This window comes from Acromyrmex echinatior, chromosome 1 (assembly GCF_024713525.1).
Source record: "Acromyrmex echinatior isolate Ae372 chromosome 1, ASM2471352v2, whole genome shotgun sequence".
Classification (NCBI taxonomy): domain Eukaryota; kingdom Metazoa; phylum Arthropoda; class Insecta; order Hymenoptera; family Formicidae; genus Acromyrmex; species Acromyrmex echinatior.
The window spans coordinates 9,636,918-9,660,818 of NC_141852.1; the positions used below are offsets into that span (position 1 = coordinate 9,636,918).

General features: G+C 33.9%; 1 protein-coding gene across 4 annotated transcripts in view; it reads right to left on the bottom strand.

Moving 5' to 3' along the window:
- Positions 1-23,901, bottom strand: part of trol (terribly reduced optic lobes) — a 197,604-nt gene that overhangs the window by 119,060 nt on the left and 54,643 nt on the right. For all 4 annotated transcript variants that reach the window (XM_087409407.1, XM_087409399.1, XM_087409394.1 and 1 more), the window contains exons 3-10: positions 9,819-9,975; positions 9,480-9,658; positions 8,836-9,004; positions 7,867-8,035; positions 7,626-7,786; positions 6,655-6,819; positions 5,216-5,476; positions 4,111-4,227 (exon numbers count right to left, since the gene is read on the bottom strand). In XM_087409407.1, coding sequence (XP_087265533.1) covers positions 4,111-4,227; positions 5,216-5,476; positions 6,655-6,819; positions 7,626-7,786; positions 7,867-8,035; positions 8,836-9,004; positions 9,480-9,658; positions 9,819-9,975 — 1,378 coding nt within the window. The remainder of the gene's footprint in view (positions 1-4,110; positions 4,228-5,215; positions 5,477-6,654; positions 6,820-7,625; positions 7,787-7,866; positions 8,036-8,835; positions 9,005-9,479; positions 9,659-9,818; positions 9,976-23,901) is intronic.

The following is a 23,901-nucleotide window of genomic DNA, read 5'->3' on the forward strand; positions in this document are numbered from 1 at the left end:
TTTTCAAGGCTCAATTTCACTCTTTAAACTGAGATTCCACTCCAAAGAATTTAGAGTAGACTTTATTTAAATTCTGGAGCGCGCTTTAATATACCTGTCAGTGCTATTCATTAATCTTTGAGTGAATAGATGGGATACTTTTCTTTAAAACTTTATTCTAGAAAAGGAAAATAATAGATGAGCATTGCCCAGAGATACGTAGAAGTCTTAGATACAAATATAAAATACATATCTTATTTGTAATTCTTTCTGCAGAAATGCTTTAAACTAAAAAAGGTAAATAATTTGAACGTTCAAAAAAAAAATAAAGATATATTTATCGTACATAAATTAAACAAGATGGTTGTCATTCGTTAGTAAAAAGCTTACGCTGAAATTTCATCCCTATTCTTCCGCACCTATTGTTTCCCCAACATTCTTTACCGCTCAAGGACGTACCGTTGCGAATATTTAAGTCAACCAGTCTATATACACGCGCTTAGGACGCACCTGAATAATGTTTAAACACGACGGGGGCTGACATTTGTCGTGGCGGTGCCTAGCGTGCAAGTTACTCCCGCCTGTCCCTTATGCCCATCGTTGCTTCCCTTTACTCCCCGACTAGGCGGTACTCATAATTGTCCGAGAGGGATATCGTGAGGGAGGATATCCGAGGACACGAAACTAGTTATGCGCATTCCTACTCGAGAGAGAAGAGAGAGGACGCAATGAAGTGGAGAGAGCGGGATAGCGAAGGGTAAAATCAACGAGGGGAGGAGAGGGAGGGGGGGGGGGGGAGAAAGAGAGAGGAGGAGAAAGAGAGCTACCGGTCGTTTCCTCCTTTGCCTCACGACTGAATACTTGAATATTGATTAAGCATGCACGTCGCGATTACCGGGAGCAAGTAAAAGTGCTCTTCTTGCCGGGCTGGCAACCTGCGTGTCTGCGGATATTTATGTGAAGCGGTGCTTCGACGATGTCCCCCTTCATCCACCGTGCCCCGTGCCAGTCCCTCGTCCTACCCGCGAGCGCAATCTCGGAAGGATAAAAAAGGCCTGCCGGAAGACTCGGGAAGATATCCGCTAACCATGAGACGTTTAAATGATGAGAGCGCGGATGTACGGAGAGCGTGTGCACGGGTTACTTGATTTACGATCGGCCCTCGCAGGATTATATCCTTCGATCGCGAGCCATCGCACCGCGAACGCGCGATGCCCCAGTTCGCCGCCGGTGAACGATTAACGGAATAGCGGGAAGCCGTTCCTCAATTTGTTCCTGTTCCTTTTTTTACTCCTCGTCCGGCGGGCGAGTTACGAGGACGGAAGTAACAACAGTGAAGTAACAACTCTACACTGGATGCGTAGAACGGGTTTTAATGATTCTGAGATTACTCGCAATTAAACCAATTAGGGTTATCATATCTGAATTACACACAGTTGGAAAATTTCTGTTAAATTCACGGTCCACTTAAATTTTTCTGTTAATTTCACACAAGAATATGTTAGAAAGTAACACAAATATTACAAAAAAAAATTAACACAAAAAAAGTAATACTGACATAATTTCTAAGCAAACTGTGGAAGCATATTTTTAAAATTAATGTTTGTGATATATACTTATTACATTAACACGTATTTCATTTATCTTAAAATTTGTATTTTACAACATATTTTTATGTCATTTGTTTAGTTACTCATAAATTATGTTATTTTGATATTAAGAAATATTGAATATCAACTTAACACAAAATACTATAATAATATAATAACATAATATAATAATCACATTATGTTAAATTAACACGCGAATACGTTAAATATTCTACATAAAATTTTAACGAGAACTCGAATGAACAGTTTCCAACACATGTTTCCAACATATGTTAAATTAACACGTAAATATGTTAAAAATTCTACATAAAATTTTAACGAAAACTCGAATGAACAGTTTCCACAAAACGTTTTTTACTATGCAAGAAAAGAGTACATATATACATTTTTTAAAAAAGATAATTTGGAGGCGAAAAAGAGGGATAAAATTTTTGTCTGCATTATAATGTAGGTATAATTTAATAAACATATTTCTAAAACAATAATTTCTAAAATATAACTTTTGTTAATAATTCTTTTTAATGTTATAAACATAAAATTTTAAAATTACGGATCAAAAAATTCACGACCTCAAAGAATACGTGCACTATTAAAAGAATATGACTAGTAACTCTACGCGCGATTATGTCATTATTATGAGATAGAAACCGGAATTATAACCAGGGGATGCGCAATGTTTCTAATTAACTAAGATCAAGATCCTCGATCAGCAACCAACTTCGACAGAGGCAAAGCTTTGTCGACAGGCATTGACCAGCTTCACCGAGAACAGCGCTTCAAGTCGTGATTGTAAATTGTTCATTTTCAATAGAGGATAATTGTGAAATCGCGATAATGACAAAAAAAAATACAAGCTTTAATATAAAACGCTACATTTGGTCGTACACGCAAATATATCCCAACTCGTTATACGCATTGTATGAATCGCGGAAATAATTAGCCCAGTGCCCCGAATTTTTCGTTACTACGCGAAATATTGTTATGAGAAATCATGATTACATATATTGGGATATTTTATGATATATCATTTTCACACATTTTTTATCAAATATCTATTCGCTTTATGATAAAAAATGTTTCTCTATCTATTTTAAAAAAAAATAAAAAAAATAAAAAAAAATAAAAAAAACCAAGACAATAACGTAGTGTGTTGTAAGTTATAACATAAGTTACAACGTAATTAGTCAAGTAACGTGAACCGCGATTACTCGATATTTCTTCGTGCTTTCCGAGAGGAAGGCGCGAGAATATAATTCACAAGCCGATACCACTGAGCTAATTTACCCCGGCCGAACGCGCGTAGCTGTCTAATTAAGCTGGCTTTCGCGCAACAAAGCGCCGTACGTGTAGCCGCAATCGGGTGGGCTTTACAACACCGGCCGGTATCCGGCGCTTCCACGTTGTTGACCACGATCGTCCTCCACTCGAAGGCGGAGGAAACTACGGGGAAAAAAAAGGCCGGAGGGACGCGCGGGACGACGACGCGGGATAGGAGAAAAAGCCCTCGAGCTTTGAATATTCAGTAGGTACGTACCGGTGTGCGCCAGCTTCCCCCCGTCTGACCTTATTTTTCTACTGGAAAAACCGTAGCTTCCGTTTGCTGCTTAGGGATTCGCTTCGCCGTTCGGAGAGGAGACACGTCGCCGGAAATTTGCACCAACGCCCACCGGTTGGACGAGGGGCAGACCGATTTGAATTAATGTCGCGGCGTCGGGACGGATACGCGTTGCCGATAAACCGTCGATCTCGATAAGTGAAGTTCTAACGGGATGGAAAAGAGTACCGAAGGATGACGGCTCTATCGATCCCTTAAGTCGGTAGAACAGGTAACTGGTCTATGCTCAACTCTTCGTCCAGATTGATAAACTAACGGTCGTAGGTAAGATGTTAGGTTGTTTAAGAATGATATGCACCGTTCGTTATCAGGCGGTCGGTAAAACCGAGATTTCGTAAAATCAAAGGATAATTGATTTGATTTTTTATTGTCATATTTTCTTAATATATATTTTTCAAAGTTTAATTAATATATTATTTTATGAGAATGAGTTAAAGTAAAAATAAATGTTTTAGGCGATAAATATTTCTATGAGAGTTGGATTGTTAATTTTATAGAATAAGTTAACATTAGAACCGCAGCTATTTTATTTTTTATCCATCTGATAATTATATTCATATGTATGTATAAAATTAGATGGAAATAAATATGCATATATAATTCTATTTTTTACGTCATTTTGAGACCAAAGAATATTCATTTTACTTGAATAGAAGAGTTTCTGCGATTCATTTTTAATCCTTCGATACCACTCTATCGTTTTATATCTATTTTTATGCAATATTTTTATACAATACCACATGGGTATTATAAAAAAATATCGCTTAAAAATTAACAAATGTATGTATCTTTATCAATAAAATCATAACATAGCACATTAAAAGAAACGAGTATGCCATACTAGGACACCGAAAGATTAAATATCATACAATTATGCTACATTACAACAAAAATCGAGATACTTACCTGGATAATTGCAGTCATGTTCGTCGCTACCATCTTGACAATCCTCCACAAAGTTGCATCGTTGAGAGTCTAATATACATCTGTTTACGTCGCACGCGAACTCGCCAGCACTACACCCTGTAAAACGTAAATCATTACGTGTATCAGTAGATACTTTCATTACAATTTTATCACAATATGCTTTTAAATTTTAAAAATGCGGTCGTATATAATATTGATAAAAATACAAGAATTTATCTTTTAACATAAAAAGCATTAAAAAACATATGAGAATTTCATTCTCGTTAGCACATGCATCGATACAAAAGCTTACTAATTCTAATAATATACATACAATTTTATAAAACGAGAATAAAACATGTAATTGAAACTTTATAAGCATGGCTCATATATAAAATTGCTTCCTTGTTTCAAAAGTAATCCAATTAAAAAACATGATTTCCGAGTTATTATCATGAATGAGTTAAATAAAAAACATTACCTTATTATCATCAACCACAAGAAAATAAACTAATTTAAATCTATAAAAATTATCAAAATGGTTAAAAAAAATCGGTATAACTCAAGAAGGATGGTATTTAAAAAGTTGTAAAACAAAAATAATAAAAATGACATTTGATCATGTTAAGAATATATTCTTTTTGCTGCGATATTATTTAATCAGTCAATAATTTTCTGTCAAGTTGAAAAATAATTTTTCCCTATTTCTGGAAAACTTAATTCTTTGAATTATTCACTTTTGAAGTAAGGAATAAACATACACAGTAATGTATATCCAATAATTGTGTATAAAAATTGATTGTGTATAAAAGGATATCACATTAAAAGAAGCTTATATATACATATTTATGCATACGCATACATACATTAAGAAAGACAAAGTTAAGTACACATTTTTTAACTAGAAGAACCGCTTCTGTTATTTTAAGTTTCCGCGAATATAATTCCTATTGAAGTTTTTTAAAATTCTTTTATTGTAATTTCAAAATTATACAATTCTTCGATTTTTAATTAAGTTGTTTTCGTTATAATGAGAGGCGGTTCTTCTAGATCGCTGACTTTTAGCGTCCGATCCTTGGCGAAGGTCAACCGGCTCAATCTGTACCTGGATGTGGGCAATCGATCTCGTCACCACCGTCATCGCAGTCCGGAACGCCATCGCATTGTTGTACAGAACAGATGTAACGACTGCCGTCGTGACAGCGTACCGTGTCATCGGCGCGGCACTTGTTCGAAGACGACCTCAGCGTGGACTCCTCGGTCTGCTTGTCGTCGATGTCCGGTACTTCCGGATTTACCGTATGAGTCGTCTCCGTCGGGAAATGTAGCGAGGGATGTTGTGATGTCACGGTGGTGTATTCAAAATCTGTTGTTTCGTTTATCAGCGTAGTTTCAGTGTCGACGGTTGCAACATGCGATTTTTACACGCTTGTTAGCGAAGAATATGAATTGGATGAAAAGATGACACAGTGATACTAGATTTTTCAACCAGTGCTTTCATTTTGCTTGTAGTACTACTTCCCAAAAAACATATTAAGTAAAAAAAAAGTCAAAATAATAATTTTTGGTTACAACATTTGACTGTTCATTGACGTTAAAAATCAAAATAAAATCAACTGATTTTTTTATTGACTTTTGTATATTCCTAGGATTGAGTATAAAAAGATATGTAAGTAGAAAAAAAATCTAGTTTTCAAGAATATTATACAGGGAAAGTATGATTTTGCTGAATTAAAAATTTAGATAGATACAGATCTGAAAATATAATTTTGTTAGATCAAAATAATTATATAGAAAACTCAAGCATGATAAAAAAAAACAATGTTGCAAAAAGTTTTGACGTTTTAGCAATTTGAGCATCCATAATTAAATATGATACTTCAGTAAAATCATTCTTTCTGTATTAATCATTTTTGTATAATATTCTTGTTCAAATAAATTTTAATTATACGCTCTATATTTTCCTAAAATATAATAATAAAATATAAATATAAGTATTTCTTTTATATAAATTCTTTTATATATTTTACTGTAGCCACATGAATTGTATTAAAAAATAAATTTATAATGAACTGTGTTATTTAGGCAAGATTGAAAACGCTAGGAGAGAGTTAATTTAAAACGAACGATAATGAAGATAGAAGTAGAAAAGATGATAGACAGAAAATCTATAATAGAGCTCGCCACACCGGCGAGTTGAATCTCCGTGAAAAATCTGAGAGATATTCAAAGATAGTTTTAAGAGACATGTATACGTAAACGTGGTAATGCGTATTAAATGTAAATTAATGCAGTTAAAAAAATTAATATAATAATAAATAGATCATGCTGATGTTTACGACGAAATTCATGCTTATACTTATGTTACAACGTACCGTATATTTGCACATTGGCCACATTGTAATTTTCGTTAATCGGAAGAAAAGGATAAAAATAATGAGCGAGTTTTACAGATAAGCGCTATTAACAATGATTTAGCATTATATACAGTTTTCTATCCTTTACAGGAAGAAGATCACGCAGTGCGGAGTTCCGCGTACTTACCGTCGCGTGTCTTATTCAATGAATCTGTCGGGCAGTTGTCCTCATCGGAACTATCGTTGCATTGTGATACACCATCACAGCGGGATTCTAAAGGTACGCATTCGCCGCTTCTGCATCTTAATTCTGTCATCTGATCGCATTCCGGCTGCGTGTCTTTTTCTCCGGCTGTGTTCGGATGTCGCGTGTTGTGTTCGTGTGCATTGATTGCGTCGAAAGTAGGCGGAATAAGCAAATCGTGCCACCAGTCAGTGTTCATTTGAAAGGGAGAGGAAGTTTGAAAAAAAGAAAAACAACTAATGAGAACGAAAAATTAATTAAGGAGGAAACTGGAATTATAAAATAAACACATTTAAATTAAAGTGATAATAATGAACTTAAAATAAGAATCTTAAAGAATAAAAAATATAGACTATGTAATTGGAGATCGTGAAAATTCCGAGTGAAGCTTGCAGTTGAAACAAAAATTGCTCTTTCCCGTGCATTTCTGCGCGTATCAATATTCTAACAATGATCTAACAATAATCTAACAATAATTCTAAACACTCTGAAATCGTGCGTTTTACCAAAATGATCGGTTTCAATGTTAGATTCGATATTTACATCTCACTTTTATCAATAAATATACATTTAGTATATAATTTAGTATATAATTTACATCATATATATATATATATACACACTATAGAATCTAAGAAATAAATGCGCGCATTTATAAAAGTCAGGTGTGAATACGGACCATTGTCTTTTCGATTGTTACGTATAATTTTTTTCCGATCGCAGCTATCAATCCCATTCGTTGAGCAGTCGATCGTTCGATATTCACCGGATCTTCGTACGTTCTATATTCGACTTTTCGCAAGCTAGTGGCATCATGGAAAGCTGAACGAATTACGAAGTTTAGTTTCGAAAGCTCCAACGTGAAATCGATCATTTCCATGTCGTTAAGCGATAGCCGTCTAAGATGGAAATACCTTGGAATATCCTGAACGTGAATCCCTCCGGACCTACTTGGATACTGTCCAAGGAATGATATTGCAGCTGTTGCTCTAGGATAGCACGCACTTCGAGCTCGTCCGTGAATGTCGAACCAATGTCTAGAGTAACTTGCGACGTAAAAGCGTCGGTCGTTGGCCTAAAAGAGAAATTTTAATTATTAAAAACAAAGGAGACACGACTTTAAGAATCTAAGTTGGACTGGACAATCGTACTTACGATATCTTGACGACACTAGCGAAATGATTGTATCCTGGAATGTGACGATTGTACACATTTTCGACGGCGTGTGTAAGATTGCTACTCAATTCTCGGTATTCAAGACTGTTTCTATCAGCGTATTCTCGTCTGTACGGCTCGCCAACTGTCAATGTTATTCGATAGAAACCTAGAAGAGAAACATTCATTAATAATAAGTAATTTCATAGAAATATATCAATAAATAATTTTTATATTTCTTTTATATTTATTGTATATATTTATTTGATAAAGAGCAATTTTATTTCAAATATCATTTCTACTTCAGCCTCTTGATGTATTATCCTTCATCTCCGTTTTATCTACTTTATAAAACTAATACTCTCTGACGTTACTGATACTACGTTTGAAAAAGTTAGTGGTAAAAAAGAGATAAAGTTTATTGGTATTTCTAAAGATATCGATAAGATTTTTTACACGTTTTAAAAAAAGAGTATTCTGGTTATCGGAAAAATAAAAATATCTATATTCAAATAATATGTCTTAATTTCTTATCACTAAAAAAATTCTTATTATAAAAATATAGTGTCTTTTACTTTTACTAAAATTTAAACAAATAATAGACTTCGATAATATTAAATTGATATAAAACAATATATAATAATAAAATTAATATTAACTACATAATTTTTGGATTAAAATATTTTTGATATTGCAATTTTAATCGATAAAATTTATGCACGGCAGACAAATTATAATAATTTTTATTTTTCTTATTTATTATTATTATATGTATATATTGTTTAAGAAATTATTATATACTATTAGTATATAGTAGCTATTCTATAATTAAAGTTATCTATAATAAAACTTTAAGATAGATTCGTCTCTTTCAAAAAAAAAGAGACAAATAATTAATTAAACTCTGTTCTACTCCATTCTTCAATTTTTTAAATTAATAAAATCACGAATAAAAAATTAGAAACTTACGTGCTTTGCCATCAGTGTTGCGATGTGTGTTTCCTGAGTTGGGAGAGTAATCCACTTCGCCTGCGCTGCCTTCGATCTCTCCTGAACCAGCCAAATCTTCATCATCGGTATTTCCGTACGTTAGTGGTATTCTTTGACTTTCTACAGGGTTATTAATTTCATTTTCGAGCTGTAAAAACGTAACAAATTTCCATGTAATAGATTGAATATCATAACTGAATAAAACGCACAAATGTTTAAATTGTTCATTAACCTTGTACCTATCCTTCTATAGATTTATCATTTTAATTATTTTGTCTTGGAACACCATTTAAATGAAAAATATTCGTGCAATCTAACCCTTATCGTACAAGAGAGACTCACTAGTGACTGAGCGATTCCTGTTCGTGCAAGTTTCTTTGAGTCTTTCGATAATTATAAATTATATTATATTTGATTATTTTCCAAAAAATGAAGTGTCAATATTTATTCTAGAAAATATGTTGGTAAATTTTTAAAGATTTTTTTCTGACTGGGTAAAAAAACGGACAGATTGTAGTGCCCCCGTTTGTATGGATGAGACACCAAATTGTAGCTGGTACAGTAAGGATTAATTACATGTGACAGGTAAAAATTTAAATTATTTTTGAAGCGATGTTCCATACCTCATCTGCTTCGTTATTGTCTTCGTTCTTCTCGAGAATCAATTTTTGGATGACACCGATACCCGTTTTGGCATTTGGCACTTCAGGCTGATCAAGAGTATGATTTCCTTCATCTCCAATGTTTAAGATGACGGATTTGTCAATGTCTTGATTTTGAATTTCATTTTCTTCTTCTTGATCTATCGAGTATAGAATTTGATAATTGGAAAATTGAATAATGACACAACTTAAAAAGAATAATGCAAATATTTTCAATTTCGTAATCCTAACAATAAAAATTTACTATAATATAACAATGCAGTTTTTGCTAATTGTACTCAATTAAGAAGGAATTGATACCTGTCGGCGGTGGTGTAGTTGTCGTAGATAGCAATGTAATTAAATCCAAAACTCCTCTCTTTATCCTATGAAAAAAAGAATCATCCTGATGCGTTTCAATCAATGGTGCTTGAACCACAGTTTGTTTGCCCTCCGGATCGAAAATCAAGTCGTCATCCTGAAAAAGCAGATCGACATTATAAATTATGAAACTTTATAAAAAAATACCAATTGTCTTTCTATTGACAACAGTTATAATATATAAACAATAATAATTGTAAAAATTAAAAAAACAAAGAACATGAAAAACCACAGCACAGGTTGTCGGTTGTGATGATTAAAACTTTATTCAATAATGAATTATTCAAGCGTTAATCAATACCCATATCAATAAATAAGCGATTAAACGTTTCGGCCACAATCTACCACAATAATAATTGTAATATATAAATGTAATCCCCCTAATTAATCCATCGTTCCTTATAAAAAATTTACACAAGCTTATAAACCCAATCTTTTCACGAAACTCGAAGTTTGTGGTACTCTTGAATTTTTCAAGCTTCAAAGAAGCTTTTAAAGATATCAAAATATTTTTCTAAAGATATCAAGGTTTTATAGATATCCTCCGCATTCGTAACTCTTTTTTGCTTATAACAAATTCATAAGTCACTATCGTTATTGTAAATTATAAAATTTGACAATTGTTTCTTTATCGATAATATATATATATATGATACAATCTCCTCTAATTAATTCATCGTCTTTACAGAGGGATTTCGCACAAGCTTATAAATCTTTTTATGAAATGTAAAACTCAAACTATCTCTTCGGTTATACGTCAAACGGTTTCATAAACTTTCCTCTGTATTCGTTACAATTTTTTTGCCACTTATGACAAATGCATAAGTCACTATCTCATCGGGTGCCCGAGTACCTGCCACCAAGATAACCACATGTGGCCGTATACGCGCGCGCGAGCGGCAACGGCACGTACGTGTGAAAGGCCATTGAGCGTGTATATCACCAAGTATCCTCACGTGTTCCTCATAAAGAACCAATTCTCACCTAAACACACGATATAAATTCAGGATCGTCGGGCCATTCTGCCGGTAGCAGCGCGTCGTGATTCCGTAAGAACCGCGCGACCGGCAAACTGCCCAGGATTCGAGTACGCGGGTCAATGACGTAGTTCGTTCGGGATGAAAATGGAGAACCAGCGTACCGTATGGTGGATATAAGCCGCAGGAGCCAACCGGAATAACGTATCGTTATGGGCGAATACCTGACGATCTTGGAGTACGTACAACCCGCCTGGTTATGCAAGAACGCTGCCGTTACAGCATAAGTATGAATAATACACCGTATAGGTATACCGAAGGGTGAGACCTTACGGGCGTTTCTTATGTACGAATGGAAAGGCGCTGACGATCGATTAACGAACGTTTTTATTTATTCACGTCTTGAATAAATTCTCTCATCGTTCTATTTGCGTACTCATATTTGCGAGTAACGGTTTAATCGATAAAATTAATGAAAAGTCGATTTTGTTAAAATTTCCTAATCTTCAACACTGAGAGAAATGATTTTGTTATAGGAACACAAATGAAGGGAAAATAAATGTAATATTTGTTAAAAAAATGATCGATTAATTACTATTGCAAATTAATTATTTCTCATTCGCCAATGTAACAAATAATTAATAATATGACTTGCAAATAAGCAATAGCTTGCATATATATAGAAGTTGTAGACGGTCGTAGGATCTTAAATCGTAAGAAATTGACCGATTCTAGTCAAGTATTCTAATGTGATGAATTTCCTACGACTGAAGACTCCATGATCATCTACGATTTCTATGTAAATGAGCCTAAAGTCTATCCTAAAGATAGATTAGATTCTATATAGTTTGCTTCTGTTACTAGTAATTGGTTGGTATAGCAGACTAGCAGCAATCACAACAAACCAAATTTGTTGTCACATATTTACCGATCACTTGTTAAAGGTACTAGTGGCTCGTTAAATTAACAAAAGTTTTCCTTTCTCTCAGAAGATTACAATTAATTTTTAGCAATACCTACTGTAATTTACTTTTCAATCTGCGATTCTTTTCTGTTTTGTATAAAAAATTCATTTAATTTCGAGGTGCATCAGCGATTTATTTTCAACGAACGAAGGACAAGTAAAGACAGATATCTCGTTTCCGATGCTGCGATAGATGTACGCACGCACAAAGTGCACTGCAACACGTGAGCGGAAACGTCGTGTCTTTTTCCATGGGCGCGAGATGGGAGGCTCGTGCACTGGTAATGAAGCTTAAATCGCACCAGAGCTGAGAACGTATTATTACGGTGGCGCATTTATACGCCTCGTCGGGCGTCATTTAAAGATTCGCGTGCAGCATCCGACGGTCGCGCGCGCCTACACACGTAAGTTGTATTTGCTCGCGCATGCACACGTCGTCGAAAAGGGAGTGCGAACACACGGCGGTATGTGTTACGTAACTTTGAACTCGGTTTTAACGAGGCTAATGACACGGCGGTACGTTTATTAATTCGCGTTCGAAACAACTCAAACGTTCGTTGCAACCGCATGCAACGTTCCGTTTGCGGAACACTCTAATGCCTTCTCTTCAGATCAAAAAAATATCAGAAGAAACATGTAACGCAGCGGATATCGTTATTCCAATTCCGTATTAATTAACTTTTTATCTTATATTCGCGAATGTATTACTTGAGCGTTAACAGCCATGAACACGAGTTAAGAACGCGACAACGCCCGACGTGCTTGTTGTTTCGAAATTGCGGAAGTCCGGGCTTAGCGGGACGCAGATAAAACACACTGCGAGGGACCATTTTAGATCGCGATAACGACCATGATGCGCAGCACATCCTGCCAGAAAACAGCCCATACATTGTTCGCAACGAAGTTTTATTACAGATAATTTTGCATCGAAACTATCCTTTAAACGACGACGTTCCGCGCGTTTATCGTTATCGGCTAACATGAGAGAACATAGATTTTGTAATTTAAAAATATTATTGGAAAAGAACAAGATATTCTTCTTTCCCCAAATATTCTAACAAATTCAGAATTAGTGAAACGTAAAACGAATAAAGTCACCTGTCAAGTGTAATAAAAAAAAAAGGGAAAAAGATGTGATAAAATATTAATCTTCCGTAGCTGACATCAAATCTGTAACACAATTATTGACACTGAATTTGTAAGATTTAATATCTGTGGATTAAAAGATACTAATTAACTTCAAGAAATCAAAATGACATAATTCGTATAAAAAAAAAGAAATAAATACATTTCAATAATATGAATTAAGAATTAATAGTAAATTTAAATATAGTAATATATTTTTTATCATAACTTCATAGCAAAAGCTGAATTATTTTTATTCATGTGATAGACCATCAGAATTTTTTTATTATTCAAACAATTAAAGCATAGTCTATTGTAAAATAAAATGTTTAACTTAAAGACGTATAGTCTCTTTCTGAGATGTAAAAAATCTCAAAATTATCTCTTTTTTATTTTTAATAGTATAGATTCAATAGTCACAGCTCACGTCACAGCTCTGGAAGATTAAATATATTACATTTATTCCTTATTTATACTGTCAAATAATGAATAGTTCAAATTCATTCTTCAATTTTTTCCCTTCAAAATATAAGATCGTAGCACAGACTTAACAATTAAATATCTAAATGTGTTGAAAATATTTTGTAGTATATTTCTCGTATCTTGTTATGTATTTCATGACTCTGTAAACTTCTACATTGGACGTGCGAGTTCGTTGCACAATCATGAAGCGCCAACGAGAATAAAATTGAGATTGGACGTCATAATAGAGCTGTTCGGAAAAAATTAAGAGTCTGACCGCGGAAGGGGTGCAAGGTGGGAGGGATGCGCGGAGATGCACCCTGAGACGCGGAACTTTGTTATTCCGGCCAAGTTTTACACGGGATTCCGTAGCTAAGTCCACTCTATGATCCTTTCACGGCAACTACGTGCTCATACTTCGACAAAACACCGCCCCTATAGTCCGAAATCCTTAAAATGCATGGGAAATACGTGTTGCCGCAGGTTAAGTAGCCCTAGGAAATTCGTCCTGCGTCGAACAGGACCGGAGAACTTTGGAGGGCTTTAGGATGGCAAAGTTGCACGGAGATGCGACGGAGACGTAAGATACTCGGTCAATCTTCTCATTTTCATTTTTCCCCCTTCTCTCTTTCTTCTTAAGTCTGACCTCACCTTGACGATTCGAATAACGCACTGGTTGGAATGACTCGGCGGGATGTATTTCGCAATTACGCAAAAACTTTCGTTGCCATATGCGGCCGCTTCAAACCGCACGATGGAATACACGAAGCGCCGATGACTATACAAGGTAATGTGCAAGAGGAAATGTAGAAATCGGTAATAGAAGTGAGAACAAGCGTGAATTTTTGAATAGTTTAACATTGATATATAGTACTGTAACCATAGCATCTTAACAATTTCGACAGACCTAGAAAGAGATAGATGGATAAAATACACTGTTCTCTCTCTTGAAACAAAATTCGAACAATAAGATAATAACAGAAAGAGAAAATCCCATGCTCATATATTTACCTTTCTCTTTTTAAGTCCGTCAAGATGAAAAATTAAAGAAATTTTGAATACTCCAATACTATATGTCGATGCAGTTTAATCATGCTTGTAATTAATCGTTAAATATTAAATATAGAAGGTATCTATATTTAATATTATACACTCTATACTCTGTTGTCTAATTTTTTATTTATATCACTGCGCAAGCGGCGCTTTGATAAGAACCGATAAGCGCGCCTTGAAGAACAGCGGCACTTTCACCGCTGACTTCTTCTCTCATTGATGCAATTCTGTATTGCTTGTATGTTACCGAACCGTATCGTATGTAGGCTATCTTCATTTGCTTACACTCTGCTCAAGTGACGTGCGCACGAGATAACAGATATATATCTTTTACATAGTGCTTTCAACAGACTCCGTCCAAAAGGTTTTTTTACATAATCGATAACAGAGATAAATGTGAAAAGAAAAAAATACAATTTCGCTACAATTGAGAGAGAATTTGAGATGTCTGGACAGATTCCGATTTCTATAATATATTTTGAAAAAAAAATCATAGTTTATTAAATTTAAACCTACATAATTCGTGTGAGATGTTTCTGAAATCCCAACATTGTGTTTTAATTTTCATTGTTCAATTTTCACAATATTCTACACTTCCTTTAAATAAAAACAAATACAAATTTGTTTTTAAATTGTTAAAACAATTTATGCTAAATGTAATAATATATATAAACAATATTCATATTATACATTTAGCAAACTTATAAGGTTGAGAGGTATCTCACGAAAGTAATGAAGAGTTAACAAAGAATAAATCGATATAATATTGAGCATTAAACATTTCCTAGCTTGAAACAAAAACACAGAAATTTCAAGTAGTTCGCAAACTGTAACAAAGAAACTTAGTGTCCACATCATTGCATTAATTTATAATAATTTTGACTGGAATTTTGAAATGTAAGAAGTCCAAATTTTTCTTTTTACCCTCCCTCCCCCTCTCACTTTCTTTTTATTTTAATCGACGACCTGTTAATTTATAGATAGATTGATAGATTTTGTAATTGATAGATTTTTTCCGCAGTGCATCCCTTTATTATTATTATTTTGTCAATTGTAATTCGTGCGAATAACAATTGAGCATCATATTACATTTTTCCTCATATTTGCTTCATATTGATATGCCTTGTAATCGGAGCATTTGTAATCTACAGGTCAAACCATACTGCAGATAATCAATGACCTTTCGTAAATTTTTAGCTCGAAAAATTGGAGATTGCTATGATCGACAGACGAGAATAATTTTAAAAATTATCAAGCACATCAAAAATTATTGCAAGCACAAGAGAAAAGTGTGTGTATATATACGAAACAATAATAGTTTATCTCAAATATGCAATCTTTGTAATCTTTCATTTATCACTTATAAAATATTATAACGTAATATATCGTAAAATAATACTATAATATTATTTTATTGTATTTTATCTCTTATTATATATTATAATATAAGATAATAATGTAATATATAAATGAGTAAAAAGGACTATAAAAAATTAATTATAACTTAGGACTACAATAAAATTTTGAACTAACTGTTCGAATCAATTGTTTTTGAGTAAAAATGTTTAAGCAAAGAAAATGCAGACAGAAATTAAATATATAAAACAGTCCTAATAGGTTTTACAGCAACCTTCTAGTATAAGAGATAAATGTAATTATTAACAATAATTATTAATATAATTGCTTTAACGTTATATTACTAATATAATTGATGTGAAGTATCCACCAATCATCCTGCTTTACTAAACTGGCTATAAAAGTCGTGACGTCCACATATAGGATGACTTCGTATGATTTAGTAGCGTTGAAGAATATGTCCCGAGAAAAAAAGAAGATACGTGCTCAAAGGTCAAGATCCAGCACGTCTCTCGTAAGGCAAACAGGCAGGCAGTCCAGGCAAGAAGGCAGGTTGGAACGAAGAAATCCCCCCAATTTGAGGGACTTCTCCTAGGGCTTTGACTTAACGAATATATACGTCCAGTCTTTCGTGTTTTCCAGGATGCGCGAAGGAGGACGGCGATATGACGCGAGTCGATAAAAACGGGAGGAGGGAAGAGATGAGAGTAGGACGAAGGAAAGAGGAGAGCGAGACGTTGGTCGATCGTCCTTTGTCTTAAGCCGTGCTATATTAATGCGAAGAACATGTTACATGGAGTGGAATAAAGGGGTAGCGGCCGAGGAGAGAGGGAAGAAGAAGAAGATGGGGGAAAAAGGTGGCATCGTGGTGCGAAAAAAAAGAGCGGCGGCGTCGCGCGGAATACTAAGGAGGATCACACACGCCCGCCGAATCTGCGTCCAGGACAAGTTGCTCCCCCTCCTACCTTTGCATTTTAATAGTCTTTTGCGAGACCGAGTCGTTTGACCTCAAAGGAATGAACAAACGGCTATATAACACAAAATACTATATGACAAGGAATTGTACAATATTACTCTTTGATTACTTGAAAATGTAGAAAAATTATTATTGTTAAATTATTTATATAGTAAAATTAGTTATGCCAAGAACATTATCCAAGCAGAATAACTACGTCAAAACAATATTAAAATAAATCTTGAATGATCCAAAAATGAGTATTAATAATTATTTTGGAGTCATTTTGATGCTATTTTAATGTCATTTTGATGTCACCGTGACTTTTGTTCTGTCTAGTGTATTCTATAAATGCAATTCTCTAATGTAAATAGGTTAATAGAATAATAGGATATACGCCGCGCACCTATCAAAAACTTAATTTATTATGTATTATTTACTATGTTTATAGTAAACTATATTAGTAAAAACTTTGTACTGTCTACTATGAAAAAAATATTAGCAATCCGAAATACTTGTTTGTCATATTAAAAAATAAACTTTTTGAAACCCTCGCATTTTTGCCGTATATTCCATAAGGATGGGATATATGACTGCTCATAGGGGAAGGCAGGATATGTATGGTTCATGAAAAATTTACAAATAATACAATAATAAATAAAATGTATAATGATACAATAACTTATAAAATGTATTTATAAAGTTTTATTAAGGAATAAGAATGATAAATATGTAAGTATATGTAGTAATAAATAATAATTACATTATCTTCCTGCATATATTACAAGCGTTATGACATGAGGTACATATAGTGAGGTACATTATATAAGTATTTCATATAATGCGTTTATTGCATTTAGTGCACTGAATTCAATATGCGCGCTTTGTACGCTTTGAAATAAATCCTGCCCACTAAAAATGTCATATATTCCAAACAGGTGAGATATACAAGACAACAAATTAAACAAAGAATATGAAAGCAAAGTATTACTTGTATTTTGCTACACAACAAATAAATTTTTTTACTATTCCACTACACGTATGTATCACGAAATAACTACTAAGTCTTTTACACGCCCTATAGTAATCATTTTATGTAGATTATAATTTATAATGGCGTTACTTATTAGTGACAAATCGATTCAACTCACAAATTTCATTAATATTAACAATAAAAAGCTGAAATTATAACACAATACTTATATAACATAAAGGCATGTAACAGAGTAGTTGCAGGAAAATTACCCCCACTCCTTCTATTTTTTCTGCCTTCTGCGACGTAAATCTTAGCGCGGCGTATTTACCAAAGTAACTCTATGTACCAGTATAAACGCAACGATAATTTTTTAAATGTATAAAAATACATTTACAAATCGATTATGATGTAATAGATTAAAGATGAAGACATGCGGATAAGTAAAATGAAGAAATATACAAGTGAGACACCGCGCACAGAAAGACAACTCGATATTCTAAGACATTCACACGAACAGTAGAGTAAGTTAAAATTCGTATGTAGTGGATGTTAACAAGAAACCTGATTCCCCCAACACCAACGTATTCACTGAAGGTGCAGAGTCGAAGTAGGGATGATCTTATATGAACCTTCATATCTCTCTCCTCGCGTTTTGGGACACAGCCGAGTAATTCCGACTCGGTCAAATACCACAATCCTCTCTTGGCCACGGCCGCGAAATTGCGGAAATCATCTCGGTCCGATTTCCCGAGGAGAACGCGACGTCCGATTCTCACAACGCGGCCAACGAAGCCGCGGGCTGCGGTCTGCCACTCGCACGTCAACCCCTCGACACCGGAAAAAGCGCATTAACTAGTTTTCAGGGAGAACTAATCTCACGGACAACCCCTCCGCGAGGAGGATTTCGAATGGCGAGATATCAATTCTTCCATACAATTCCTGTGGAAGTCCTGTCCCTTCTTATCAATTCTTATACCGGCAAATCCTCAGCGTGTAACGCCAATAATTGCAAAATGTTCATTGTGAATCGATATAAATATCGTAAATAAAAATTGATTAGTCTATTATAGTTATCTACATGCTTGATACTTCGTGAATTCTCGTACACTGTTAAATTTATAACGTCAATAAATTGCACCTAATTTGAGGAAAAGGATATTGAACAAAAGAATATTATTTATTTGAAAAATAACAGTGTAAGAATGATTTTAAATTATCCGCTTTAAGTATATTATTTTAGTGACAAATACGAGGATAACACATTCACTTGCATTTATAAGCGAACGTATATTAGGTTATTAACATTAATTTATTACAAAATTCTTGACAGAACATAAAGAATTTTGTATTAATAAGTTAAGTCGTGGAATCGTTGGAAAAGGATCGAGGTAAAATTAAAAAGAAAATTAAATTTCCTCCATTAGATCGTTATTTTCGTTATATGTGCACATCATATTACTCTTTTTCGAACGAAAAATAGAATTTTCTTGGTATATAGGTTGTCAAATAGCTCTTATTAAAAGTAAAAGTAATAAAGTATTAATATTACTATATTACTCCTCTCATTATTTTAATAATAAATTTAAAGTAAGGTTTAATAAATTAATATTGAAAGTTATCTTATTTCGATATTTAAACAGAGATAATTTAATTACATACTGATCTATCTCCAATTTCACCGTAATGTTTACATACATGGTTTCATGTTTCTGTAAAAATTGCATAATTTGTCTCTTTTATTACTAATAAAAGAAATTTATTATATAAGTTTTCTCTTCCTTAATTGCGACAATTATATCTTTACTTACATTAGCATTTAGTTCGAACGATGACAAATACAAATTCGTCTAAATTTCGTTTTCTCTTTTTTAGCGGTAATAGAATCGAAATCTTTTTCTCTACCCGATTCATCGATGTCTCTTATCTTTCATTACTCTCCTCTTTTAAGCGGTTTCTCGCCGTTTTTCCTGCGGTGTCACGAGCGATGAAACCCGAAACGAGTAGCGTGGTCTCAACAAATTACGGAACTTCACTTACCACTTACCGCCCTAACGCTCGTGTCGTCTGTTACGATCTACCGCGTACCCGTTCTCTTATAAAGGGGCGCATTAAGTGTTACCTCGGTCGCCGCTCGTGAGGGGTGTAAATTACATGACGACTAGCTCGACTGTATTCACAGTGTTTCACAGTGATTTGTTTCGCAAGGTTTAACCCTTGACTGCCATAATTAACTTTAAATAATGTAACTATGATGTAAGTCTGTTAAATATTATATAATACAAGGTGCGTCCCAAAATTTTCCCAACTTTTGAAATAAAATAACAACGGTTTACTTTTTTTTTCAAATTCAAATTGTTTATTCAAAGTAGTCCCCGTCGGACTCAATACAACGTTTGGCACGATCTAAAAGCATTTCAAATGAGTGTTTTATGTCGTTCAAAGGCACGTCCTTCAGAATAGTGGTACAAGCCCTTTGGATGTCTTCTACGTCCATATACCGCTTTCCTTTCATGGACAAATGCATTTTGCCGAATAGGTAGAAGTCACAAGGTGCCATATCAGGCGAATACGGGGAATGGTTGATTGTTAAAATGTGATTTTTAGTCAAAAAATCAGTGACAAGTGTCGAACGGTGAGATGGCGCATTATCGTGTAACAAGCGCCAACTTCCTCCTTCGCGATATTCTGGCCGAATACGACGAATGCGGTGCACCAAACGCTTCAAAACGCTTACATAGAATACAGCATTAACTGTTTGGCCTGCTGGAACGAATTCTTTGTGCACAATACCCTTGGAATCATAAAAACTTCGATGGAATTTTCGTTAATTGTCGATTTTGGGCGACCTGTATGTGCGTCGTCATTTATGTCCTCACGACCGTTCTTGAATCGTATACCACTCATAAACACTGGCACGGGCTACACAATTATCACCATAAACTTGTTTCATCAAATTATGGGTTTCGGTAAATGTTTTACCAAGTTTAAAACAAAACTTAATATTGGCTCTTTGTTCGAAGTTCATTCTCGTACCGATGTATACAACATACTGACACTTGAGACGCCATAACTTCGTTTCCACTGAACCAAATATCATGAAATTTTTACTGGAAGTCAGCTAGGGATGTACCTTTCAAACGCGCAATCGAACACACGGATGGCGCCACCCGACCTATCCCTATTGAAAAAGTTGGGAAAATTTTGGGACGCACCTTGTATATACTTAGGTATGTATAAATATAGAAAGATAGTGCTTGTATAAAATATCTAATCAAAATTAGCTAAGAAATAGCTAATAATAATTTCTTATAAAATTAATCGACTTCTGATAAAACAGTAATAGTTTTGACATCAAAATATTTATAGTTTTATAATAAAAAAAAAAAGCTCGCTGATATTTGCGAAAACAGGTAATAAAATAAAATTATTTATATCTTAACAAAAAATTCAGAGTAAATTTAAATATAAAATTTTAATTTGAGATTTTCAATTTAAGATGTACAAATATGAAATAATAACAAAATAATCTTGTTGTATATTTTCTAATTAAGGAAAAGTTGATTTTCAGAAAAAAATGTTCTTTTTTTTCTATCGATTCCAGAATATCTTATAATACGCAAATCAGCTTATGAGAATATAAATGCCTACGTCCATCACGACTAATGAGACAGATAATTATGGCAGCGAGGTGAAAGGGAGAGGCTCTTAATGCGTGCCGTTGAATCTCGTGAGAAATCAATCGGCGACGGCCGATCATCGGGCTGCTCTCACGTGAATTAGCTTACGCAACACGTCCCACGTTTTTGTTTACCCCGGCCGGCCTCTAAGGATAGTCGATCCATCGGTCATTAACTCTATTAAGTCGTTAAACCGCGATGCACCGATCGAGTATAGTCATCGCACGTGCTACCATCTCGGATCTGCGCGCCCGCACGCCTTGCGATCCCCAGCGGCAATTGCGCTCGCTTTACATTTATCTCGGCGAACCTTGAAGATGTGCGATAACCAAGAGATTTCACAAGTCCGCATACTCTTAATCTTAGCAAAATGTCTGCGCGACTTTCATTAAAACGCCGGAGGCTTTCTTACGTGACCGCAGAATAATTAGAGACAAGTTCAATTAATTGACCAATTTATCTTTTCTATTTCTTCTCATTGACACCAGTTCCGTAATATTTAATTGCCAGCAACACTTTAGTTCTTCGAAATTTCGTGTATATTGATAATACATTGTGAGTGATTATCACAAAAATGTGAGTTCTATCGTGTGACTTGTGGGAGAAGTTTCGCAAAATTAATCGTGTTTGAATGATTCAAGTGAGAATTTTTAAAATATTTTTGCAATATTTTTAGCTCATAATTGATGTAAACAATGAATTTTTAAAAAAAGTTCGAACAAGTATTGATTTATACGTAGATTTGATTTTAATTGATAAGTTATATACCGTGTACTGTAAATAATTATTACTAGCGCAAACATTATACATATAATTAATAGTACTTCGAAATAAAATACAGATAAAGTTTCTTATACTTATTGTATAGCGTATACTCTGTAATAATTATTATACTAACAGACATTATATAATTAATAATACTTCGAAATAAAATACAGATAATGTTTCTTAAATGAAAAGAATGGTTTTGCTAAAATGTTTGAAAATTTAGCTAAATGCACAGCTGAAAATAATTTTGTTGGATTATCAAAATAATTGTGTAGGACGTTCAAACTCTGGTTGCTACAACATCAAGACTTCTTGCTCATTATATTCTGATATTCCTACGTAATTATTTTGAGATCTGTATCTAGCTAAATTTTTAGTTACTTCAGCAAAATTGTTCTTCCCATGTACCTATATTATTGTATACTGTGCGTTATCTGTAATAATTATTATATACTACCAAACATTATATAATTAATAATAATTCGAAATAAGATACAGAAAAAATTTCTTACATTTATTATATATCGTATGCTCTGTAATAATTATTACTAACAGATATTATATAATTAATAATATTTCAAAATAAAATTCAGATAAAGTTTTTTTGTAAATCTTTCATAAAATTCAAAGAATTAGATTCCTTATCATCAATAATAATTAAATAAATGAGTAAAATTGGGCAAATAGGAATCAGCGCTGTAAATGTTGCGCTTAAATTTAAAAATATATATTTCAGTATAGCGCTTGCATATCTATTTGACGTACGTTTCGACTAAATTCTAGCTTTCTTCAGCGTAAAACAGATGATTTGTATTTCACTGCATGATCCACGTACGTAGTTTTTGGTTAATCTCCAATACAAGAATTTAGCCAAGTACTAAAATTTAGCCGAAACATACGTCAAATATATACAAGATATACAAGCGCTACACTAAAAAATATATTTCTAGATTTAAAAATCTGTTAGTTATTTAAGCGCAACATTTACAGTATTCTAATTGTCAAATTTTACTCGTGTAAAAGCCTTTATATTTTTCATGACAGATATAAGTGATTCTATTGAAATATTCATATGATTTCTTACTGCTGTAATGATACGGATTTCGTTAAATAACGTTCCAACCTACGTTTGAGATCGCTTCGAACGTCGACGTGCAATTCGTCGACGAATCTAATCGATGGTAGCCGCCCGCAGCATGGACGATTGTATCGACGATGTGTGTTTTGACGGGCGTTCGTATATGCTTTCAGTGAAAATAATGTCTGGAGCGTTTCGCGATCTCGCGGCCGGCTCGCGCGCGTAAATGTGCTGTAAGGAGCGAGCGGCTAAACCTCCGCAAACATTCGAAAATGAATATCAGGCGATCGAGAGGTCGCAAGAGCGCGAGAGGGTTTCGATGTAGTTCAAATGTTTCAAAATATATTTCATGCCGACGTATTGTACAGCTCCATCCGTTTCTCCGCTCTACAAATACGTATGTCCGTTCTCGATAAAAGCTATACTTTACACGTGTAAAAATCATCGTAAAAAAAATTTAATTGAGCAAAGAGTATAGTATTGTAAGCCTAGAAATTTCATAGAGTAAAGATAGGTTAAAAAAGGACTCGTGAAAGTGTAGACTTTTATTTAATTTAATATTTTGCTTAATACTTTAAGTAATTAAATTCGAAATGATGTTGTAACTAAAACTGCAATTTTCTAATTAAATT